The 19,116-nt window shown below is 42.1% G+C and overlaps 1 protein-coding gene across 1 annotated transcript in view; it reads left to right on the forward strand.

Annotated features, from left to right (window-relative positions):
* The window catches only part of pknox2 (pbx/knotted 1 homeobox 2), a 93,035-nt gene that overhangs the window by 46,668 nt on the left and 27,251 nt on the right, over window positions 1–19,116 (forward strand). Inside the window, exons 3-4 of the mRNA XM_084564086.1 lie at window positions 7,486–7,592; window positions 10,000–10,136. Of these exons, the coding sequence (XP_084420212.1) occupies window positions 7,509–7,592; window positions 10,000–10,136 (221 nt within the window). The 5' untranslated portion in view covers window positions 7,486–7,508. The remainder of the gene's footprint in view (window positions 1–7,485; window positions 7,593–9,999; window positions 10,137–19,116) is intronic.

The raw sequence follows: 19,116 nt of genomic DNA on the forward strand, positions 1-19,116 counted from the left end.
ATTACAGAAGCAATCACTACAATGCACTGAAAAAGAAAAAGAAAACGCTTTTTTTCATGCAAGACTTAAATAAAAGACAAAATGAGTCATGAGAAATTAGCATAAAATTAGCATTCTTCAAACCTAACTCTGACTAAATGCGATTTTAATGTCTTCTTTTTTTGTATTTCATAGGAAAATGCTTGTTTTTCTTGCTCTGTTCATTATTATTATTATTATTTCTTTGTATCTAAATTTTTTATGTAAAAAAGGTGACAAATCAGGAGCCTCTTGATACAGATTATCAAAGATGGTGCAGTCATTTACCTGCCGCCTGAGCATGACCGCCCTTTTCATCTTTGTTTTATGTGTTTAGCCTCGGAAAAAAAAAATGCACCTCATTATAGCAAGAGCTTTTAGCTATGTTAATAAGGTTATTTGCATGCAAACCACCTGTCCTGGGGGAATTCCAAAAATGTCTTCACTGTACTCTAGTTTTAACACTATCCGTTTTACTTTAGACTTTCTAATCCAATTTTAAAAGCGGGAAGCAACACAATCAAACTGGAATCTGTAATATCCAAACAAACATTTGCATAAATACAAAGAAAACAAGAATTGCAGTCAGATTGGAGCGCTGATGCCATTGTCGGCAGTTAGAAAGAAGGCGGCGAATCTCGGAAAACTCGTCGCACCCGGGGGAAATCCTTGTGTCTTCATTAAGACTGGTGGGCATATTTGAATATGTGAAGGACGTTCATTAAGAAGTTCAGCATGAAAGAATTAACTGGAAAGGTTATAGATTTAAATTCAAGCATAAAATGTCATTGGAAATGGAAATGGAAGGACGAGGAAGGGGAACCTTTGGTGGGAAGTCAGCGAACGCCTCAGTGTTCCTCATTCAAAGAAGCTTCGAGTTTACAATTATGAGGCAGTATGGTGGCTTTATTGTGATCCTAAAACTAATTCTGATCATATTTGTTTACACTAGATTCCTCAGTGAATGTACAATATGTAGGTACAGTATGTGGAAGCTTTCTGTCCTTTATGAGAAAGCACTCTGGACCAAGCAGTCACTGCAGAAGTACTCACTCCTTTGTATGTTTTATTTCAGCAGCAGTACATCTTGCTCTGTATCCCTTGCGACAGTATTTGCAGTGAGGCAAGACTGAGCAACTTCCAGAACACTGTACCAGAATACCGTACAAATTTCTCCCTTTGCGCCCAAGAGACGAAAGCTTTCGAACAATGGCTCCACGTCTACCAACACTGCCTTCCGACTTTCACCATAATCTCAGCTAAACTCAGACTTAATATCGTCCACAACAACGCTGCAAACGTCCTTCACAGAGCTCCAAATCCATGCCTTATCTATCTTGTGGGCGAGAATGAGTCCAATCAACAAGAGCGGATGAATAAATGATACTACTATGAATTGTAAGTGCGGGCTAGTGAGGAGCAGAGTGTTGTTAGGTCGGCTGGGCGGAGGGAGGGCTGCTGGCTCGGGTTAATGAGGTGGTCTGGGAGTGTGGACTTGGTCCTGACTGCAGTATGCGTGAAGCTCCCTTTAGCCTGAGGGGGATTTGTAGCCCTAAGACCACTGGTTAGGCTCTGTTAGCCTCCGGCTGTGTATGCGCTGAAACCTTTGAGATTGTGTGTGTGTGTGTGCAGATGTATGTGTGCTCGTACGGTATGCCAGGAGACCGTGTGTGCTATTGCCCTCAGGGTGACACTGGCTGAAGCTTTGCGATCTCTGTGTTTAGTGTTGGCATTTCTGCATTAATACACATGCCTGTTTGCATGCATGCATGCCCGTTCCTGGGTGCGCGCGTGGTGTTTGCGCTCTGATCTGTGTGTTTTCCGATTTTCTGCGCCGAGTAGGACCACAAATGTGTACACAGGCCCCCCCCTTTTCGAAGGCCCCAATCTCATTACCATTCCACCCTTCCCTCCACCATTTTACTCAACGCCATCAAGGCCTCGCCTCCTGATGTTTGCATTGTAAATCAGGCCTGACAATAAGATGATGATTAGATCCTACTCATATTCAAAACCACCTGATTTATTTATTCATCTTCCTCTCTTGCAAGGCATCAAGATGCATCATATCTGACCAAGGTGACATAGCCTCTTCCAAATGTTATTCATTGCATCTGCAGGTCAACGTCTTAACCAGCAAATTCAAACAGCACAGATTAAATGAGATTTTGATAGGAGGATGTGCACAGAAACACTGGTTGAGCTGGTTCTCTACTCGACTCATGTACACATGGTATCAGATCAAGCATTAGAACGGGTTACAATATTTCAGTCTGTCACGGTTTCAAGATTTGGAAAGTGGACATGAATCTAGTCTTAAGTGTAAAACTCTGGCACACTGTTTTCATGAATATGTTTATGGAAAACCTCTGAATCCTGAGAAGCCGATCCCATTGATCACTAGTTAAGACAGACAAGCTATGGCTGTTTTTTACGAAACTGGTAACAAGGCGGTTGGGCCAATTTCTCTCCGAATTGCAGACTCCGTTTGTGAAATCAATTCATGATTCTTTCTAAGTATTTCTGCGGGTATTGATGGACTGTCTGGCGTGATTTTGACGGGCGTCCAGTCTGTTGAAAACAGCATGGATGTTTTTTTGAAAGCCCCTTTGGTTAATCAATACTACACATGAATATCAACATGATTTATCATGAGTTCTAGCTCTCGGGTCAGTGAGAGTCAGATAAAATGAAAATGCACATGTTCGGATGAGCTATCGCTGCTTCATTCTCTGTCTATGCATTGCCAGAAAAGAGACTAATTGACGCATCCTTCCCGTGCACAAAAAAAGTTTTAAATCCTATGCAGCATTGAATGCAGAGGAACTTTCGGTACCTGGCCGTCCCTACAACGAAACACTTAAAGGCGGTGGGCCCAGCCTCTTTGGTGTTTTTCTTGTTGAAAACATAGACTGAAACATATGGACGACAGAACAGCTCCTCTAAAGTGAAGCCAAAATGAAAAGAGCTCCCCCTGCTGTCTGTCTGCAGTATAGGTAATAAGCTCCACCCCCTCCATGTTAGTGGATGAGCCAAACTAACACTAAAGTACACGTCAAATTATTTTTTTCAAAGATAGTTTCAGTCATTTCAGGTAGTTAATATAATGCTGATGCATGTTCATCAGCATGTTCATTCAAGTGTCATTTTTCTGATAAGTTTCATTTTAGTTAGTTATTTGATGCTACAGAAACAGGATGTGACATCATGACGGCTAACAGTTACCATGCCAACTGCTCCGTAAAGTGGTTTAATGAGAGTAGGAATAAATAAATAAATACGGTATATAATCCAGCATTTCTTTGTAACTGGTGGAGGTAGAGCAGAGCGCAGTACTAATCAAACGAAAACGACAGTGAGTCTTGTGAGCCGCGTCACTGATGCCGCGTGGCTCCACTCTTCGACCGTATTGCGCAAACTCTGATCAGCCACCTGTATCTTGCTCTCAGCTTGACCAATGGAAGGAAGTGGGGATGCATTGTCCATATTTATATACAGTCTATGTTTGAAAGAGATGTTGTACTCTCTGCAACACTGTTTCAGGTTGTTGGCCCGCTCTTTAATAAAATCACAAATGTAAAAAGGTGCTTGAACACGTAAGGCGATAGAATATTAAAATTCATTCATGCGACTAACATCTTTTCTCCCTAGCCTCTGCTGTTTAGTAACTTGCTGAAATAACATGGTTAACAGGGAACTCACTTGTTCAAAGTGGAACTGTGCCTAGCATGCAGTGTTGTTACATCCCCTCCCTCCCCCCCACTTTGGTTTGGCTAGAGAGTGAGTTGAGTAGTGCTCAAGAGTGCTATAAAAATGTGAACATCACAGCTTCAGCCTAATCAAACAGCCAACTCAGCAACATGGTTATTTTCAGTTATGCATGTGAGGACTCAAATCTCACATTACCTGGTCTTTACAACTTGTGTGACTGTCAGCCCCGGCACCTGTTTTCACTGCTTTGCTGTGAAGTGTTGATAATTCAACATGAGAGAAGGCCAAAGCTGTATCTGTCACAAGTCTGCTTTTATTAATGAACTGGTGCAGAACCCCTGCCAGGTCACAGCTTGGAGTGCAAGAAATGTTCTCCATGAGGCTGCTTTTGTGTGTTCAAATCACAAAGTTTCTTTATATGGCTTTGGTGTGTAGCGGGAAGCGTACCAGGTTTGATAAAAGGTGAACACTGTACAATGAATTCACCTTCAAACCCAAGCAGGCAAGAAAAAAAGCTTCAGACGTTTAAGTGTGGAGGCCACAGGCAGTGATCACATCACATGTGACCAGATATAAATTTTCATTTCAATGCCGGAGGTAAACGAGGTGAGACGGCAAGCTACGCCACTGACTAACCTTACACCAGTAAAGCAGAGGCCCATTCTATGCCTGCGAATTGTTGGAAAATTGAATGCTGAATAGTGTTTCTTACTGCACAGAATTCGATGAAAGGGTGTGACTGCCTCCAATCCAAATTCACAAAACCCTTTGATGTTTGTTGGAATAATTTTATGCCTACTTCTCATTTTCCATTTTATGCTCGCTTTTGAATTTTGATTGTGACTACAGGCACTTTTCAATTGATATGCATTATGAGCTCTGTAATAATTCAAGAGCCTTTGTTGAGGAACAAACACGTCATTTGTCCTCAAAATGAATTTTATGACACATTGTGTAACTGTACACCTTTGGTGAGTTCAGAGAGACTGGTTACCAAATGATTATTGTCACCTACGCGATTCTCGAGGCAAGATTTATGTCTTGTTTTTTTGTTTAGTTTTTTACAGCGTTCTTGTCTGTCCTTGTATGTACATTCACGCCTCAGCAGCCATAGTATGGCATGTGTCTGCGCACATGTCTCGTGTCTGTATGTATATTTATGGATGCACAATTGCCTGCTCAATTTTGGCGTTTGGTGACTTGTTCCTCCGAGGGATGGCGAAACTTGAGAGGCCGCCTAAAATACTGTGTGGTAATTGGAATTGCTTTATCTTCAGTCTCATCAATTAATGTGCAATTTTCCATTTAATCACTAACACGCTTGCTGCATTTGCAATTAAAATGAGGACTGATAACGGAGAAGATGCCTTTCAGCTGATACCAGTTGGAATGAGAACAGAAACCAGAAGATGCAATCAGTATACAAAATGACTTGCAGAGACATCCGCATGGCACACAAACAAGTGTGAACACACGCGGCGCAAACAGTTATGCTCTTATACTGCTGCACTGAATACACAGACATCCATGCAGAGCACCCAGGAACAGCGTGACACGATAAAACATGCAGATTTGCTGCTAAAACCCAAAATTAGAAACCAAACCGGCATTTAACATCAGAATGCTGGCAGAAGCGGTGGATTCAGATGCCACTCAAACGGAGAAGGGGCTCAGCCAGTTGTCTTGTCTCTGGCTTTTCCTTTCAGAGACATTGCCAGGGTCTGAGTCTCAGTGGGTAATGAGCTCACTGGCGGGGAACGTCTGACATGTATTGTCCTGATTCAGAGGGGAGAGTACAGATGTTTGCATCACTTCCTGTCTGGCAGCGGGAACCTGAAATCCACCCAAAAAGAGTCCTTTTTATTTTAGTAGCACTAGGCTTAACTCACAGGGATAGAGACTACAGAAAGCAGCGAGAATGAGTGGTGTCCAATACTGCTGTAGAAGTGTTCATTCCCTTGTTCAATCTTGTTAATGTTCCTGTAATATTGCTACTTAGTGTGTCCCATTGTACATTACAGCATGTTTTGTACAATATTACTTTTGTAGTACATCCAAGTTCCTAGCATAGCAGACCTGTGTGGTTATTATATTCTTTTTCATCAGGCCGTAACCTCACAGTCACATACTGCAAATCCTCGGCTTTAGCGGTCAGGCAGATTTACTGCACGTTTTTATTTCCTGAGGCGGTAGATCTGAACGGATGTTTCAACCGGTAAGGAGACTTTGCTCAGATGTTCCAGTTCCATTTCACTAGCTTATAATCAAGCGCTTTCTTCCAGGTCAATACCATTCGGTCCGAGTCCACCAGTTCATTGTAATTGCTGCCCGTCTTTCATGACCGCGTGAGGCTTTGTGCGGCATTATAAGGCTTTTTTCCCCAATATCTCCACTGGGCATCCATTGAACATTTGGACTTTGTAGAAAAGTTGATCCGATGGTCCGCATCTGTGTTTAAGGCAAACCGAACCAAAATGAAATCTGTATGTGTGTATCTCATAATTAGTGGGATAGAATGAATTAGTTTCTGTCATTGGTTGAAAACAGTGAAATACACCAAGCAGGCATAACATTATGACCACCTTCCTTATGTTGTGTAGGCCTCCCTTGTGCCTCCAAAACAGTTGTGACTCATCAGAGAATGGACATGGTCCTTCTGAGGGTGTCCTGTGGTGTCTGGCAACACAGTGTTGTTAGTGGGGGCCTTTTGGTTCCTATGGGTTGAGGGGAGGAGCCTCTGTGGATCATCCCACATATATTTGATCAGTTTGGGATCTAGTGAATTTGGAGGCTGTGTCAGGCTGCATCCTGCTGGGGATGGCCGCTTTTTCCCAGCAGAAGATGGTTATGTACTTCACCTGTCAGTAGTCATAATGTTATACAAAAAGGTTTAACGAGGTTTAGCCCCAGATTCATCAAAACAGCCCCCCTCCCTCACATTAACAGGATATTTTCATGCAGCATACACACATAGGTTATATGTAGCTTCAGGATGAAGATCCAGCTGTGATTGCCTATAGTAAGTTGGAGCAGTGGTAGGGGGTCTAAGTGTGTGCGTGTGTGTGTTGTGTGTAATGTATCCCCGAACCAATTAACTCCATCAGTGGGGGCGGGGGGGCGATAGTTACAGCGGAGTTCCACAGGGTACGGCCCTCAGCCCTGTGGGGTCCCGGCCAATAGCAATTAGCCCACCAACAAGAGCCCTAATTAGCCCTCTTGATTGGCTTGGTTACAGCGCAACAACAACACCAGCAGCCAACACGTAGGGACGAGCAAGGTGACTCCGCCGCAATGCATTGCTTTAAAGCCAGCTGTAATTAGTAAACAAGCATAGCTGTCTGTAATTGGTAAACAAGTAGTCGGGTTTGTTTGCAGTGTCATTATGAACCTGCTGCTATGTAAAGTATTTCTGTAAAGGGCTCCATGATTGAGTTTGCGCTGCTTTGTTTTCTTTCTGCTTGGTAGCATGTTATATTAATACTGGGATCACTCTGTATTAATACATCATTCTGACTGTTCTGTCAGCTCTGAGCAACACATGCAGAGGCACACTAAGGCGAGACAGAGCAAGAAAAAAATAAATAAATAAATTAGTGAGTGGGGAAGGGAGAAGAAGAGTGAGTCGTGTTTAAGGATCCCGTCTCCTATTATTTAATCATAGCAGCACCTGGTGGCTGCTGCCGTAATAGAATTACAATCACTGCGTGCGCTGGATTTATTTTCATGCTTTCTGTTTTGTTTTTCTGTCTTTCCTAGCCTCAATGTGAAGGTGTCCCATAATGCAACATGTGTCCCCAGCACCTGCAGTGACAATGATGGCCACCCAGAGCGTTCCTCCACCATCGTACCAGGAGAGCCAACAGGTCAGGGTACTAACTCATATACTCAAAACTGCTTGTACTTTACTGCTGGGGTCCACTAGCCTTGCATAGTCAGACTCGATTCTTATTAGAGTACTCCACTGGGGTTTCAAAATGGGACGTGGAGCAGATCCCTTAACTCCTTTAATTTGTCAGATGGGCATACTGTGGATCAAACTTAATCAAGCATAACCACAAGTCTTACTTGCCTTAGATGACCGGACTAAGATTTTTGCTATTGGATCTTGATCTTGTGAAAGTGGCACAGGTCTTTACACCTGCCCATTTCTTCCAAAAAGTGGACCAGTGTTCACTTAGTGTTTAATAAATCCTGACCTTGCTACAAGAGTCTCAACCTTATTGGCTTCATCTGTGAGTTCTCAGAGTGTTTTAGCTCACTTGTCCTGCAATACCCTAGAGAGTTGTAGCGCCTGTGAAGATACTATTAAAAGTCCAAATAGATTTATACGGGACTTTGGAAGGGTGTTGCATATTTGACTGCTGGGGCTTCCGACCATAAACAGAAATGATGAGTCATTTTCTATAGTGCGTTCAGTAGCAGTTTACAATCATGTTTATTAGAAATCCTCTGGGATCTCAAATAGAAGATTACGACTGAGCACGATAAATTTGCAACTATAAAATGATTTAGAAAATATCACAGTAATGGTCCCTCTATCAATCAGCAATAACGAAATGTCACTATGGTTTATAGTGAGGGGCCATAATGAATAAGTCTATATTACATAACATTATAGGAGGAAAAACCACCATGTAAAATATTTTTACAATAAGACAACTACGGCATGTCTCTAGAGGTTTGTTAAAATGAGTTCCCATTAGTTTAAATTGCATGTTCTAATTAAGTCATGAGTGCAAGAGTGTTACATAGTGTATGTCAAAGGGGGAGAGTAAGAGGTCAAGCCCTCGACCGCTGTGTTTAGCACAACACGTGGTGCCGCCAACAGGTCAGCATAATTAAAGTAGCGTAAGTGTAGTTACACCCTGGTTTCTGTCTGACACTGCAGACACGCGATGGACTTGGTGGCGGAGGTGGTGGTTGGGCAGGTTCATCTGACCACCTAACCCTCCTCCTCGTCCATACCACCGCTGTCTGCTTTCACCCGGAGGATTAGTGCCAAGGGAGAACTGCCGAGCTGCAGCCTGTGCGCTCTGCAAATGCAAATGAGAGCTAGTTAAGTGTGAAGAAGCTAATTTATTTCCCATTTGGTGCTGGGATTAAGACTTGAAGCTTCCTCCCACCCCACCCCGACTCAAGAAAGGAAGGGGGTGGGGGTTGTTAGACTCATTTCCTCAGAGAGAGAGAGAGAGAGAGAGAGAGAGAGAGAGAGAGGAAAGCGGGGTAAAGGATGAAGAAGATGGATCATGTCTGTAAAGCATGTCATTCTCTTGGCCACCCCACAGCACGAATACTATAACACCAAAAGAGCTGAAGAGCAGTGCTATGGTTCATCCTAGCAGAAGAATGCACTATGGATTTTACAGCAATACGTCAGTCCAAGTTCAGCCTGGATTGACATTTGTGATCATACAGAATGTATCATTCATTATGCTAATAGCTTCATCACAAGTGACTGACCTGTCAAGCAACACTGATTCATTCTAGTTACAGTACATCCTTCTTCGTTGTCTGACAGCTTCTGATGCATGTTGCACCTTATTGCTTTTGAAAAGCGCGCACACACACACACAGCCACAGCCACAACATTAAAACCACTGACAGGAGACGTAAATAACATTTACCATCTTGTGACAATACAATGTTCTGTTTGGACCTGGCATTTATTCATGTGGATGTTACTTGTAGCACCCACCTAGACCAGACCAGGCACTCCCACCCTGTAGCAATGACACTCCTTGATGGCAGCAGCCATCCCCAGCAGGATGCAGCCTGACACAGACACGCAATCAAAAACAGTTTAGGAACAACTCAAAAAAAAAACATGAAGAACAGCACAAGGTGTTGACCTGGCCTCCAAATTCACTAGATCCCAAACTGATCAAGTATCTGTGGGATGATCCACAGACGCCCCTCTCCTCAATCCACAGGAACCAAAAGCCCCCCACTAACAACATCCTGTTACCAGACAACACAGGACACCCTCAGAAGGACCATGTCCATTCCCTGATGAGTCACAACTGTTTTGGAGGCACAAGGGAGACCTACACAATATTAGGACAGTCATAATGTTATGCCTGATCGGTGTATATTTCTATTTATATGTAATAGGTTAGTCAGTAAGTTCACCACTTTGGCCCACAGTGAAATAACAAATAGTTCCCCAAACTGTACATATGTGTAGCGTCACAAAGTTGCTGGCAAGGCAGTTGAGTTTTTCTTTCTCTTGAATGCTTAACCTGACCACCACTGAATTTCATGTTTCACCAGATGACGGGCACCACTCAGCAGAACACCAAGACCCCACAGGTCCATATCCCAGCAGCCTCTGCAGCAGGAAACGCCTCTGTCAGTGTGACCCTTGACCCCCAGGCCCAGCTCGAGTCTGATAAGAGGGCTGTTTACAGGTTGGTTCAGTCTCCCTATAGAGCCGTTTGTGCTATTGTAGTATTTAACCTATATGTTTATCATTAGCAAACAATGCACATATCTGAACTCAACAATAGTTCACATAGGATACTGACCATGGACAGCCAGCAGGGAAACAGCGTTTTTTTGTGCTTTTCTCTTTGCGTTTTGGTAAATAAATACGACTATTTGGCTTAATGTTTGCCACCTTAGGTTTTGGCAGCGTGCACCATTCTGCCCTTGAATTTCCCATTATTTGTTCTTCTTCAAAAATAACTATTACATTTTCTCTCTAGACCCATGCTGGCTTTAAGGAATTGTACTAAATTGACTTGATGTGCTACTTCCAGGAGAAGGCCACAGGCACTAGTGTTGTTTTTAATATGTTCTTTTAAACTAGCCATGACATAAAAGCTTTCGAAATTGTATTTGAAGGGTGTTTCCTTCAATTTTCAACTCGGCATCATTCATAAATATACAAGTACCTTCAGTGAATGTTTTCACTCATCAAAGGCGACTAGGTTTCCTCTTCTTTGAATTTAATAAACTGACTTTAAGATAAGAATTTGCTATTGAGTGATATGCTCAAGCCTCTTATGAATATTAGATTTAACCCATGGAATGAGGAAACCATAACAGACACACACACACACACAAATGTTTGTTTAAATTATGTCAGCTGTTGCATTGGGAAAATGCATTTATTTTGTGTAAGGCTTTGGCAAGGCTCCACAGCAAAATTGTAAAACATCATTTATTTCTCTTTCACGCCAACAGTCATTTTCAAAGGTAAGCCTCACTCTTCAGATGGTAGAGAGCTTATTTTGGAATCAAGCTGCTGGTTCAAATATCTATAGGTGCTGAATTAAGTAGAGCCACAGTATAGAGATGAAGCACATTGATGGATATACCGCCATTTTTGTGAGAACATTTTTCAGTATGTGTCAAAATTATTGGTCTGCAACGCATTTTTAATGGCAGCCGGCGATACCCTGCGTCAAGCTCCGAACGTTCCGCGCTGCTGAACGTCCCACACTTTTCACCACATGACGGGCAAGGCGCAGGACATGAGAGTTGAGCTGGCTAACCATTCATATGCTTCACACGTTGCCACATTATATGTACAGTCAAGCATAGTCTATTTTTGGTCTTGTCCTCTTTTTGGGGTGAACCAGAGTAAGCCAACCTGGTATTTAGTGTATTGAAGTCAGTCAGTTGAAGTCAGTTTGTGCAATTATCTAAAGGGACGTAGATAGCTTCCTTGTAATCTGGAATATTTGGGCATCAACTTTTATTCGTTAGCTTCAAGTAAGTGTGGGGAGAGAGAAGGAGGTAGGACATGCAGTGGTCAGGGTCTAGAGTCTAAACCATTGGGCCACTGTGGTGCCCATCATTTCCTCTTTTGATTTCATAGATCTTCTTTTAGAAACAGCTAGTTTTGGGAAATTTGGCCAAAGTCACAAGGCTGTGGAATTTTGACATGAAATAAGAAGTTGAATGAATGAATAACTCATTCATTTAAGTTTATGAGAAACAAAACTTCCCGGGACGCATTGGATTGCAAATTTGATCAAAATTCGCTTTTTGTTTTAGATACACGATAAACATGGTATATATGTAAACGTATAATTTACAGTATACCTCAGTATAGCTTCAGCCTCACATTAGTCTTTGCTCTTCAAGACCTGCCATTGTAAGTATACATTAATTGAAAGGCTCCAATTTTACACTTCCAAAGCTCGCAAGATGACTTTTAATTAATTAATCTGTTGAGGTGTGGTTTACTCTAATGTGTAAGGCTGTAGGGTAACTCATTTTCCAAGGTGAGTTTACACTTTAGGAACTGGAGAACCCAGGTGCCATAAAATAAAGTGTTACCATCTAACCCATGCCTGTCAATCAAAGGTATTTTCTCAATAAATCCATTCTTATTCGCAAAACTTGCACCACTGGTTTAACCCAATGACAGATGCTACAAATGTACTTTGGATGTTACTCATTGATACGTCATCAGTTAAAGCATTGTTAAATGCTGTCTGACTTTAAACTGCAGAGAATATTTTTCCTCCTTCGTCAGCCTTATTTTAGGATGTTTACAGATCACCCTACAGACAATTGTTCCATATTTCATGCTTTTTATTTAGCGTGTAGAAGACCTTGAAGGCACTACCTTGTTAGGTGTAGAAAATAAGAAAGAAATCACTACTGGGTGAAACCCAAACACCAGTGTAAAAAGAAAAAAAAAAAAACACCTCCCTCCTCTCTGAGCGCCTCACTAGAATATTGATGCACCCTTATAATGAGCTTGTATTATCTATTTATGAGGTAAATTATTCAAAATATAGAGACATTTTTAATCGAGCTGGGCTATCTCCTGGTTGAGGCAGCACACCAACAACTAACTAGACTAGTTGAATGAGACAGCGGCAGCCCTGCACCGCCAGGCGCAGCGCGTCCTGCTGCAGTGACACTGTAGACTGTCAGGCCGTCTGTCCCGGCTCCTCGGGTCTCACCCGCGGGTATCCGCTGCTGCTGTGTGAGGAGGTGTGAGCCCCCACACTTAGACCTGAGGCGAACCACTGTAAAGTCCTTAGCAGCTCCTCTGAGATATGAGGCCGCCTTTGATGTGAGCAGCCATGTTTGGAGCAGCTCCGGGTGTTGGTGGTGTAGTGCGCCCCACTTCCTCTTCCACATGGGGTTTTTGGTCTCCACTTTTCTCCTCTTTCTTCTTTAAACCACACATACGGGAAAGGCAACAGTGGCAACAAAACACAACTCGAATGTTTGTGGCAATGGCATAAAGGCCTTGTACTGTAATTTATACATTCATTTAAATGTGTTCCCAGCCACCCAGCTGCTCAAGGTTTCCACCAGAAAAGTTGCTGTGGCTTAAACCACAGGTTGCTGTAGGCTCTTTTAAAGTACTGCGGAACTAGACGCCATAACCCATGCACACAGTCAGCGCCAGTTGTGAGCCATGTTGTGCGCTCGTCAGTCTGGCTCTCTCTGTAACAACGCTGCCCAAACTCTAGTCGGTGCTGTGTCTTTTTTGCCAGTCGGGTTAACGTTTGCTTCCACTTCCTGATTCAAGTTCAACAATGGCGACTGAAACTTGTGCCGAAATTTCCCCCGAAGACGAACCTCCTCAGTTAACCCTTCCATGTGTTCCATCTTTATTGATCCAAAACAATCACTTCGAAAATTGCAGAGATGGAGAGGCAGCAGGAAATACTAAAGCAGAAACCCGCTACTACCAAGTGGACCAATCACAGCTCTTATTCTCAGCGTCACTGTGTCACATAGTTACATTTCTAGGGAGGTGCACGACAGTTACGGCGCTAGGTCTGTCTGTCGCTGTAGCTTCTGCGTCAATTTGACTCAGAAGTCTAAACCTGTTCAGATGTTGCATTAAGATCCGATCTGGGGTGATCCGATCACGTAAGAGACACATGTGAACGCCCCCAGGACGCACTGAGTTCGCGTTTGAGAGATCCGATCTCGGACCACATTTGGAGGTGATCTAGGTCGCATGTGTGCGCAGGTGTCTGGATTGCTTTGGTAGTGTGAATGCAATGTGTCCAGCACACATTGAGATCCGTACTGAGATCCGGCCATTTTTCTTTTCTGCTCCTAATTCAAATACTGCATCCTTGCCATGCTTGTTAACCAAACTGAACTGTGGTGAGAAAGAAGTGGTCCATGGTTTGACAAAATGTCTCAAAACTGAATTCCTTGATCAAGATAAGTTAATAGATTCACTCACTACTATTACAGATTCACAGCATTTAGTTAGCCTAGCTTATTGTAATGCAGTCCAGTACACCAACACACACACCCATGTCAGTATTAAATATGTTGCATTATTGTCTTTCTTACAGTGTCACCTATATCTTAAAATGTATAATCTTCTAGATTGTAGTTTAAGTAACTAATAGTTATTTTTGTGAATCGTTAAAATGCGATTTCTGGCACATTAGCGTTGCGGTTGCGCAAAGATCAAAACAGAGAGACCAAGATCGGTGCTGAAGAGACACAGATGCACTGACTTTTATGGACAGTTCTTGTAATGCATCTCAAGGGGACCTTTTGTTAGACGCAGCCTGTATAACCATACACTGTGCATCAAACTGTAAAGGGCCTTCAGAGTGCCCCTTTAACAACAGGCTTATTATCATTAAGTGGAGGTAGTTTTAAATGTCTATCTGCCAAGTTTTTAAAAAATCCGAGAGTCTGTGTAATTCAGTTTTAAGAGCAAATACAGCTACGGACGATCGGCGTCTTTCTGTGATAAAACAAAGGGTAAAATTAGACGGGAACTGGAAGTACTTACAAGTTAAATTGTGTGAAAAGAATATAGAATGAGTGTGTTAATGTACATATTAGCCAGCTGTGATTAACGGCGTCAGAACTGAGGAGCGTGTGCTGTTAAAATATGATTATCTGTATCACAGAAGTGAGATATTTTCCTTTCCGTATTCAGAGGAGACGGAGCAGATTTAAATTTTTGGGGATTTTATTTATTTTTTATTTTTTGCCCTTGGAAGAGCTAATGACTAAATGCACCTTGTTACCTTGTTATAAACACAATTAAATTTGACTTCACTTCCGTCTCCCACAGTGAGTCAAATTATGCGAAAAGACACAAATAGCACTCTTAGTTTAATAGAAGTCTGATCCAGCAGCGTGTCTGCCTGAGCGCAGTGCTCATATGGGGGCTGTAGACTTTGAAAAGAAAAAAAAGAAAAAGCGCGGAGAATCAGCATCTCTGCCATTTTTCTTTAATTATTTCGCTCAGGAAGTCTGCGCAGGCTTTAATGTTTCTTTTCACTAATTGCTGGAATGGCAACTTTATGAGGAGATGTGTGGTTTCCTCTCTCCCTTCTCTCTGTCTCTCTCTGCCTACTTTGTTATTAGCAGCAGAGTAAATGTGTGATAGGGTAATTAGCTTAATGAGTTGTGGCATTTACTATAAAGATCCTTCTGGATTCTCTGCATCTTATTAAAAAAAAAAAAAAAAAAAAGCCGGCGAGGCTTTTGTTTATCAGGTTGCGGATGCAGCTTCCGCGGCTGATGGAAGATGATTCGGCTCAGAGATGGAAACATGTGCTTAATTGAAAGAGACATCATAATAGTCCTTTCTGTTTTAAGCAGAAATGTCCTTGTGATTCTCATTAAAAAGGAAAAATAAAAAAACTCCGGTAGAAGAGCCGCGTTCATCGCAAAACACATCTTTAAGGTGACACTTTTATGCGTTTACTTGACTTAACAACTCGCTTGCTTTACATGTAGATAGCTTAAAGTAGGGAATCAATCATAAACAGAAAGTGTCCTTTTCAGATGTGCTCACAGGCTGTAGCGTACATCTGCTAGATACAGTAAGAGACGTGTTTTCTACATTTCCTTGCACTACATACGATTTTAGAAGCAAATAATCAAAAATAATGTCTTCTAAAAACCTTTTTTTTTCTTACAAAGCAGTTCCTCGTGACATATTGCATATTTTATGTGCATCCAAAAGCTGGGAGAAAACTGGAATAAAATTAAATTCTGACAGTGTTGGGATCCCTTTACAAAGATGCCAGTGTTGCAGTGCAGAGCTCTGTATGGTGCATATTATCATTCACTCCCCTCCATAGTGGGTCTTTGCTGAAAGCCCCTCTCATGCTGGTCAGCCTGGGTATTTTGCATTGAGACTGGATTTGAGGGTTTGTGTGCGTGTTTGTGGGAAGGTTAACATGCATTCATGCTGGCAGTTGCCTTAACTCCCGACGATACAGTAATTTATTCAGCCTTGGGTGTATTTGTGCGCGCATATGCAGTCGTTGTTGTTAATGGCATGAAAGAAGTGAAGATCTGAGGACCGCTCATGTAGCACGCGACGGGAGGGACCACTTTTAATTTGACACGTCCGAGGATGGCGCTCGCCGCATTCTGCGCTCAACTGCGTATTTGTATGCCGCCGTAATGCACCATAAAGTCTGTTTATCCTCACTGCCACAATGCATCAATGTATCCTCCACCACTGTGCCGCTCTTCCAGTAGCGCGCAGCCTCTCACTGTCTGATGGGCTTAAAACAGGCCGTGCCTCTTTCCATTTAGCAGGTCAGCATGTGTTGGCGCTCGGCCTTTCGTGAACGCAGGAAACTGTGTCAAAGCTCAAGCGGTTTTATTGGCTGTTTTCTTTCAGATATCCGCTTTTACGAGTTTCCTCGCCGCTTGACTTTGGATGAGAAAGGAAGTAAAAAAAAATTTACTTTCTTTTTTTGCTTTTTACTCGGGAAACAAGTATCTGCGATACATCTGCGATATCTTTTCCTTGCACAGGGGTGAACTCGAGCAAACGCAGAAGGAAACACAATTTGCACTTCACAGCTGTCAAGCAATACCCCCTGCAACAATCGTCCATTCAGACTGAAATGTTGTCTTCCTTTGTTCGTTCAGTGAACATAACTGCTGCTAGAATCAATGTGTATTTTAGTAGTTCAGATGGAAAGGAGCTTTGAATTGGTGTCAGAAGTTTCTTTTGGGTATTATCGCATGTAACGCGTTGGATGGACGCGTTTTTTTTTCCCGGGGTGTTGATTCCCAGGTTATATTAAGGCTGCCTTATCTTATTAATGAAGGTTCTCAGGCTGTATATAGCCGCCGGGGTTCAGAAGGCAGAGCGAGTTGTCCACGAAATAGCCGGTACATGAACCACATGCTAAGCAAGATACTGAACCCCCGAGTTGGGACTAGTGTATGAATGCGTGTGAACAAATGGGTACATGTCACTGTGACTGTAAAGCGCTTTGAGATACAAATACAGACTATATACCGTGAAATGCATAGCTGCAGACATTGACAGGGATGACAAATAAAAGATTAATATTGACAACTAACAATAATCTCCTATGAGAAATTAGTATGTGCTTGAAATCCATCAGAAAGTATACTGCACACACAGACATGGGATATAAAATACAGAAATAATAGATGGTGTAAACGTATGTTCATATAAATCTTATTTTCAGTCATTCAGACAGATGACCACCCATGTGTGGCAATAATAGATAGATAGATAGATAGATAGACTGTACTCTCTAGTAGAGGTTATAGGAGACGGAGCGATATTGTACGGACCAGTGGCTGGTTCCGGAGGCCCGAGAGATATAAAACTTCCAAGTACAGCTCAGGACCAGACATGAGAATGAAAAGGTGAGTTTCAAAAGTATAGAAAAGGAGACAGGATTCATACAGATACTGCCGCGGGTTCTTTGTGTGTGCGCCTCTGAAACGGGGTGTGCTTCAGACATGTAGCCTGGGGAAAATGAGGCCTTTTCGGGAGCAAACGCAGCAGGACTCCACCAGAAACTGGCTTCAAATGTATGGGGGTACAGCAGCTCTGATTAGACAGGCAAACAGTGGGGAGTAGAGAGAGGGAGGGAGAGAGAGAGAGAGGGAGAGAGATCTCCAATTTGCACACATTCACATAAACACATACCTTCAAAACCCACCCCCACCTCTTTCTGTATCCCCTCGGTGGCCTCCCACATTATTGCAAAAGCAAGCAAACATGAGTCATTCCTTAGATGACTAGTCTGCCTTGATTTGAGCTTGTTTTCAAGTAATGGTCGGCATCTGCGGATTTTATGTTTTTATTTTTATTTCAGAAGACCCTGTAACCTTGCGATCCGCACATTTAAAGAATAAGTCAAGCTGGAACTTTTAGATTCCTGGAAGACAGTGAGTCTCTCACCAGAGACAATTCAGTAGCTGTCATGGAGCTTTCAGTCACATAGCACTGACAATGGAAGTGCAGCCAATCTATCTGCGTGCCGACCTACCAACCTATCCACCCATCCCCACCCGTCTGTCTGACCATCTACCAAAGACAATTTCTAGAAATAAGGTCCTCTTAATTTCTAAGATCATATGTTATCATGGAAAGGAACCAGGTGATATACAGTATAGCATGACAGTGACATAGAGTTGGTTCCTGTGCAAGCCTCACCTAAACGCTAGGACTATTAAGTGGCTTTTGGTATGACACAAGAATAGACTGCCTGACCTTGGATATGGAAGAGGATCTCAACTATTTATATTTAACTTCATATTTTTAGCCAAAAAGCAGCTACTTTGGCAAATTTAGCAAATTCTGGCTGGTAATCAAGAACCTAGGGTGCGGGTACTTTAACAAGGGTTAGGGTTAATGGAAAAAAACTAATCTGCAAAGACAGATTACAAGCTGATTAAAATGAATGAGTAGACCTCACCTGTTTCAATTTAGAGTTTGCAAAAACGTACTAACTGTGCATGAACAGTTTGCTAAAAGTAATGCATAAATGGAGTAAGAGTAAATTGATGAAAATGTCAATTATATGGTTAAAACAGGAGTGGTTAAAAGGCTGAATTGATGAAAAAGTTGAACGCAATGAATAAGTGTTTAGAATATTTAGAAAGAACTGATACACAGTATAAGTATCTACTGTAGCACAACTGCTAACTGCTTACAAATTTAACTAAACTATGTACAAAAACATCAGCTATCACCACTTTCATTGAATTAATAGTGACAACTGGCAAATAGCTTAAATTACATAATGAATTGCATAATTTTGAACATACACAACACAAAGTGGTGTTGATGAATGGCCACTCAATTTCATCTGACAGGCCTGTGATATACAGTAGTTTCTATTAATCATAGTTTGTACATCTTGTACTGTAATTGCCATATTTTATATTAACCTTAAACATCCTGCTGTAATATCTGTACATATCCTGATGTCAGTAGTCACACTGGAACACTGTACATGTGTACATACTCTGCATTTACTGCTTCTGCACCGCTGGTTAGATGCTAACAGGATTTAAACATGTTCAGTGACAATAAAGTTGAATCTAATCTAGTCTAAATCTAATCTGTGGAGGTTTGGGAGACACACAAAAAGAAAACCCTAAATTTAGATGTTACAGCTGTTTCCTACTTTAGCACAA

Source organism: Chelon labrosus, assembly GCF_963514085.1.
Source record: "Chelon labrosus genome assembly, chromosome: 17".
Lineage (NCBI taxonomy): Eukaryota > Metazoa > Chordata > Actinopteri > Mugiliformes > Mugilidae > Chelon > Chelon labrosus.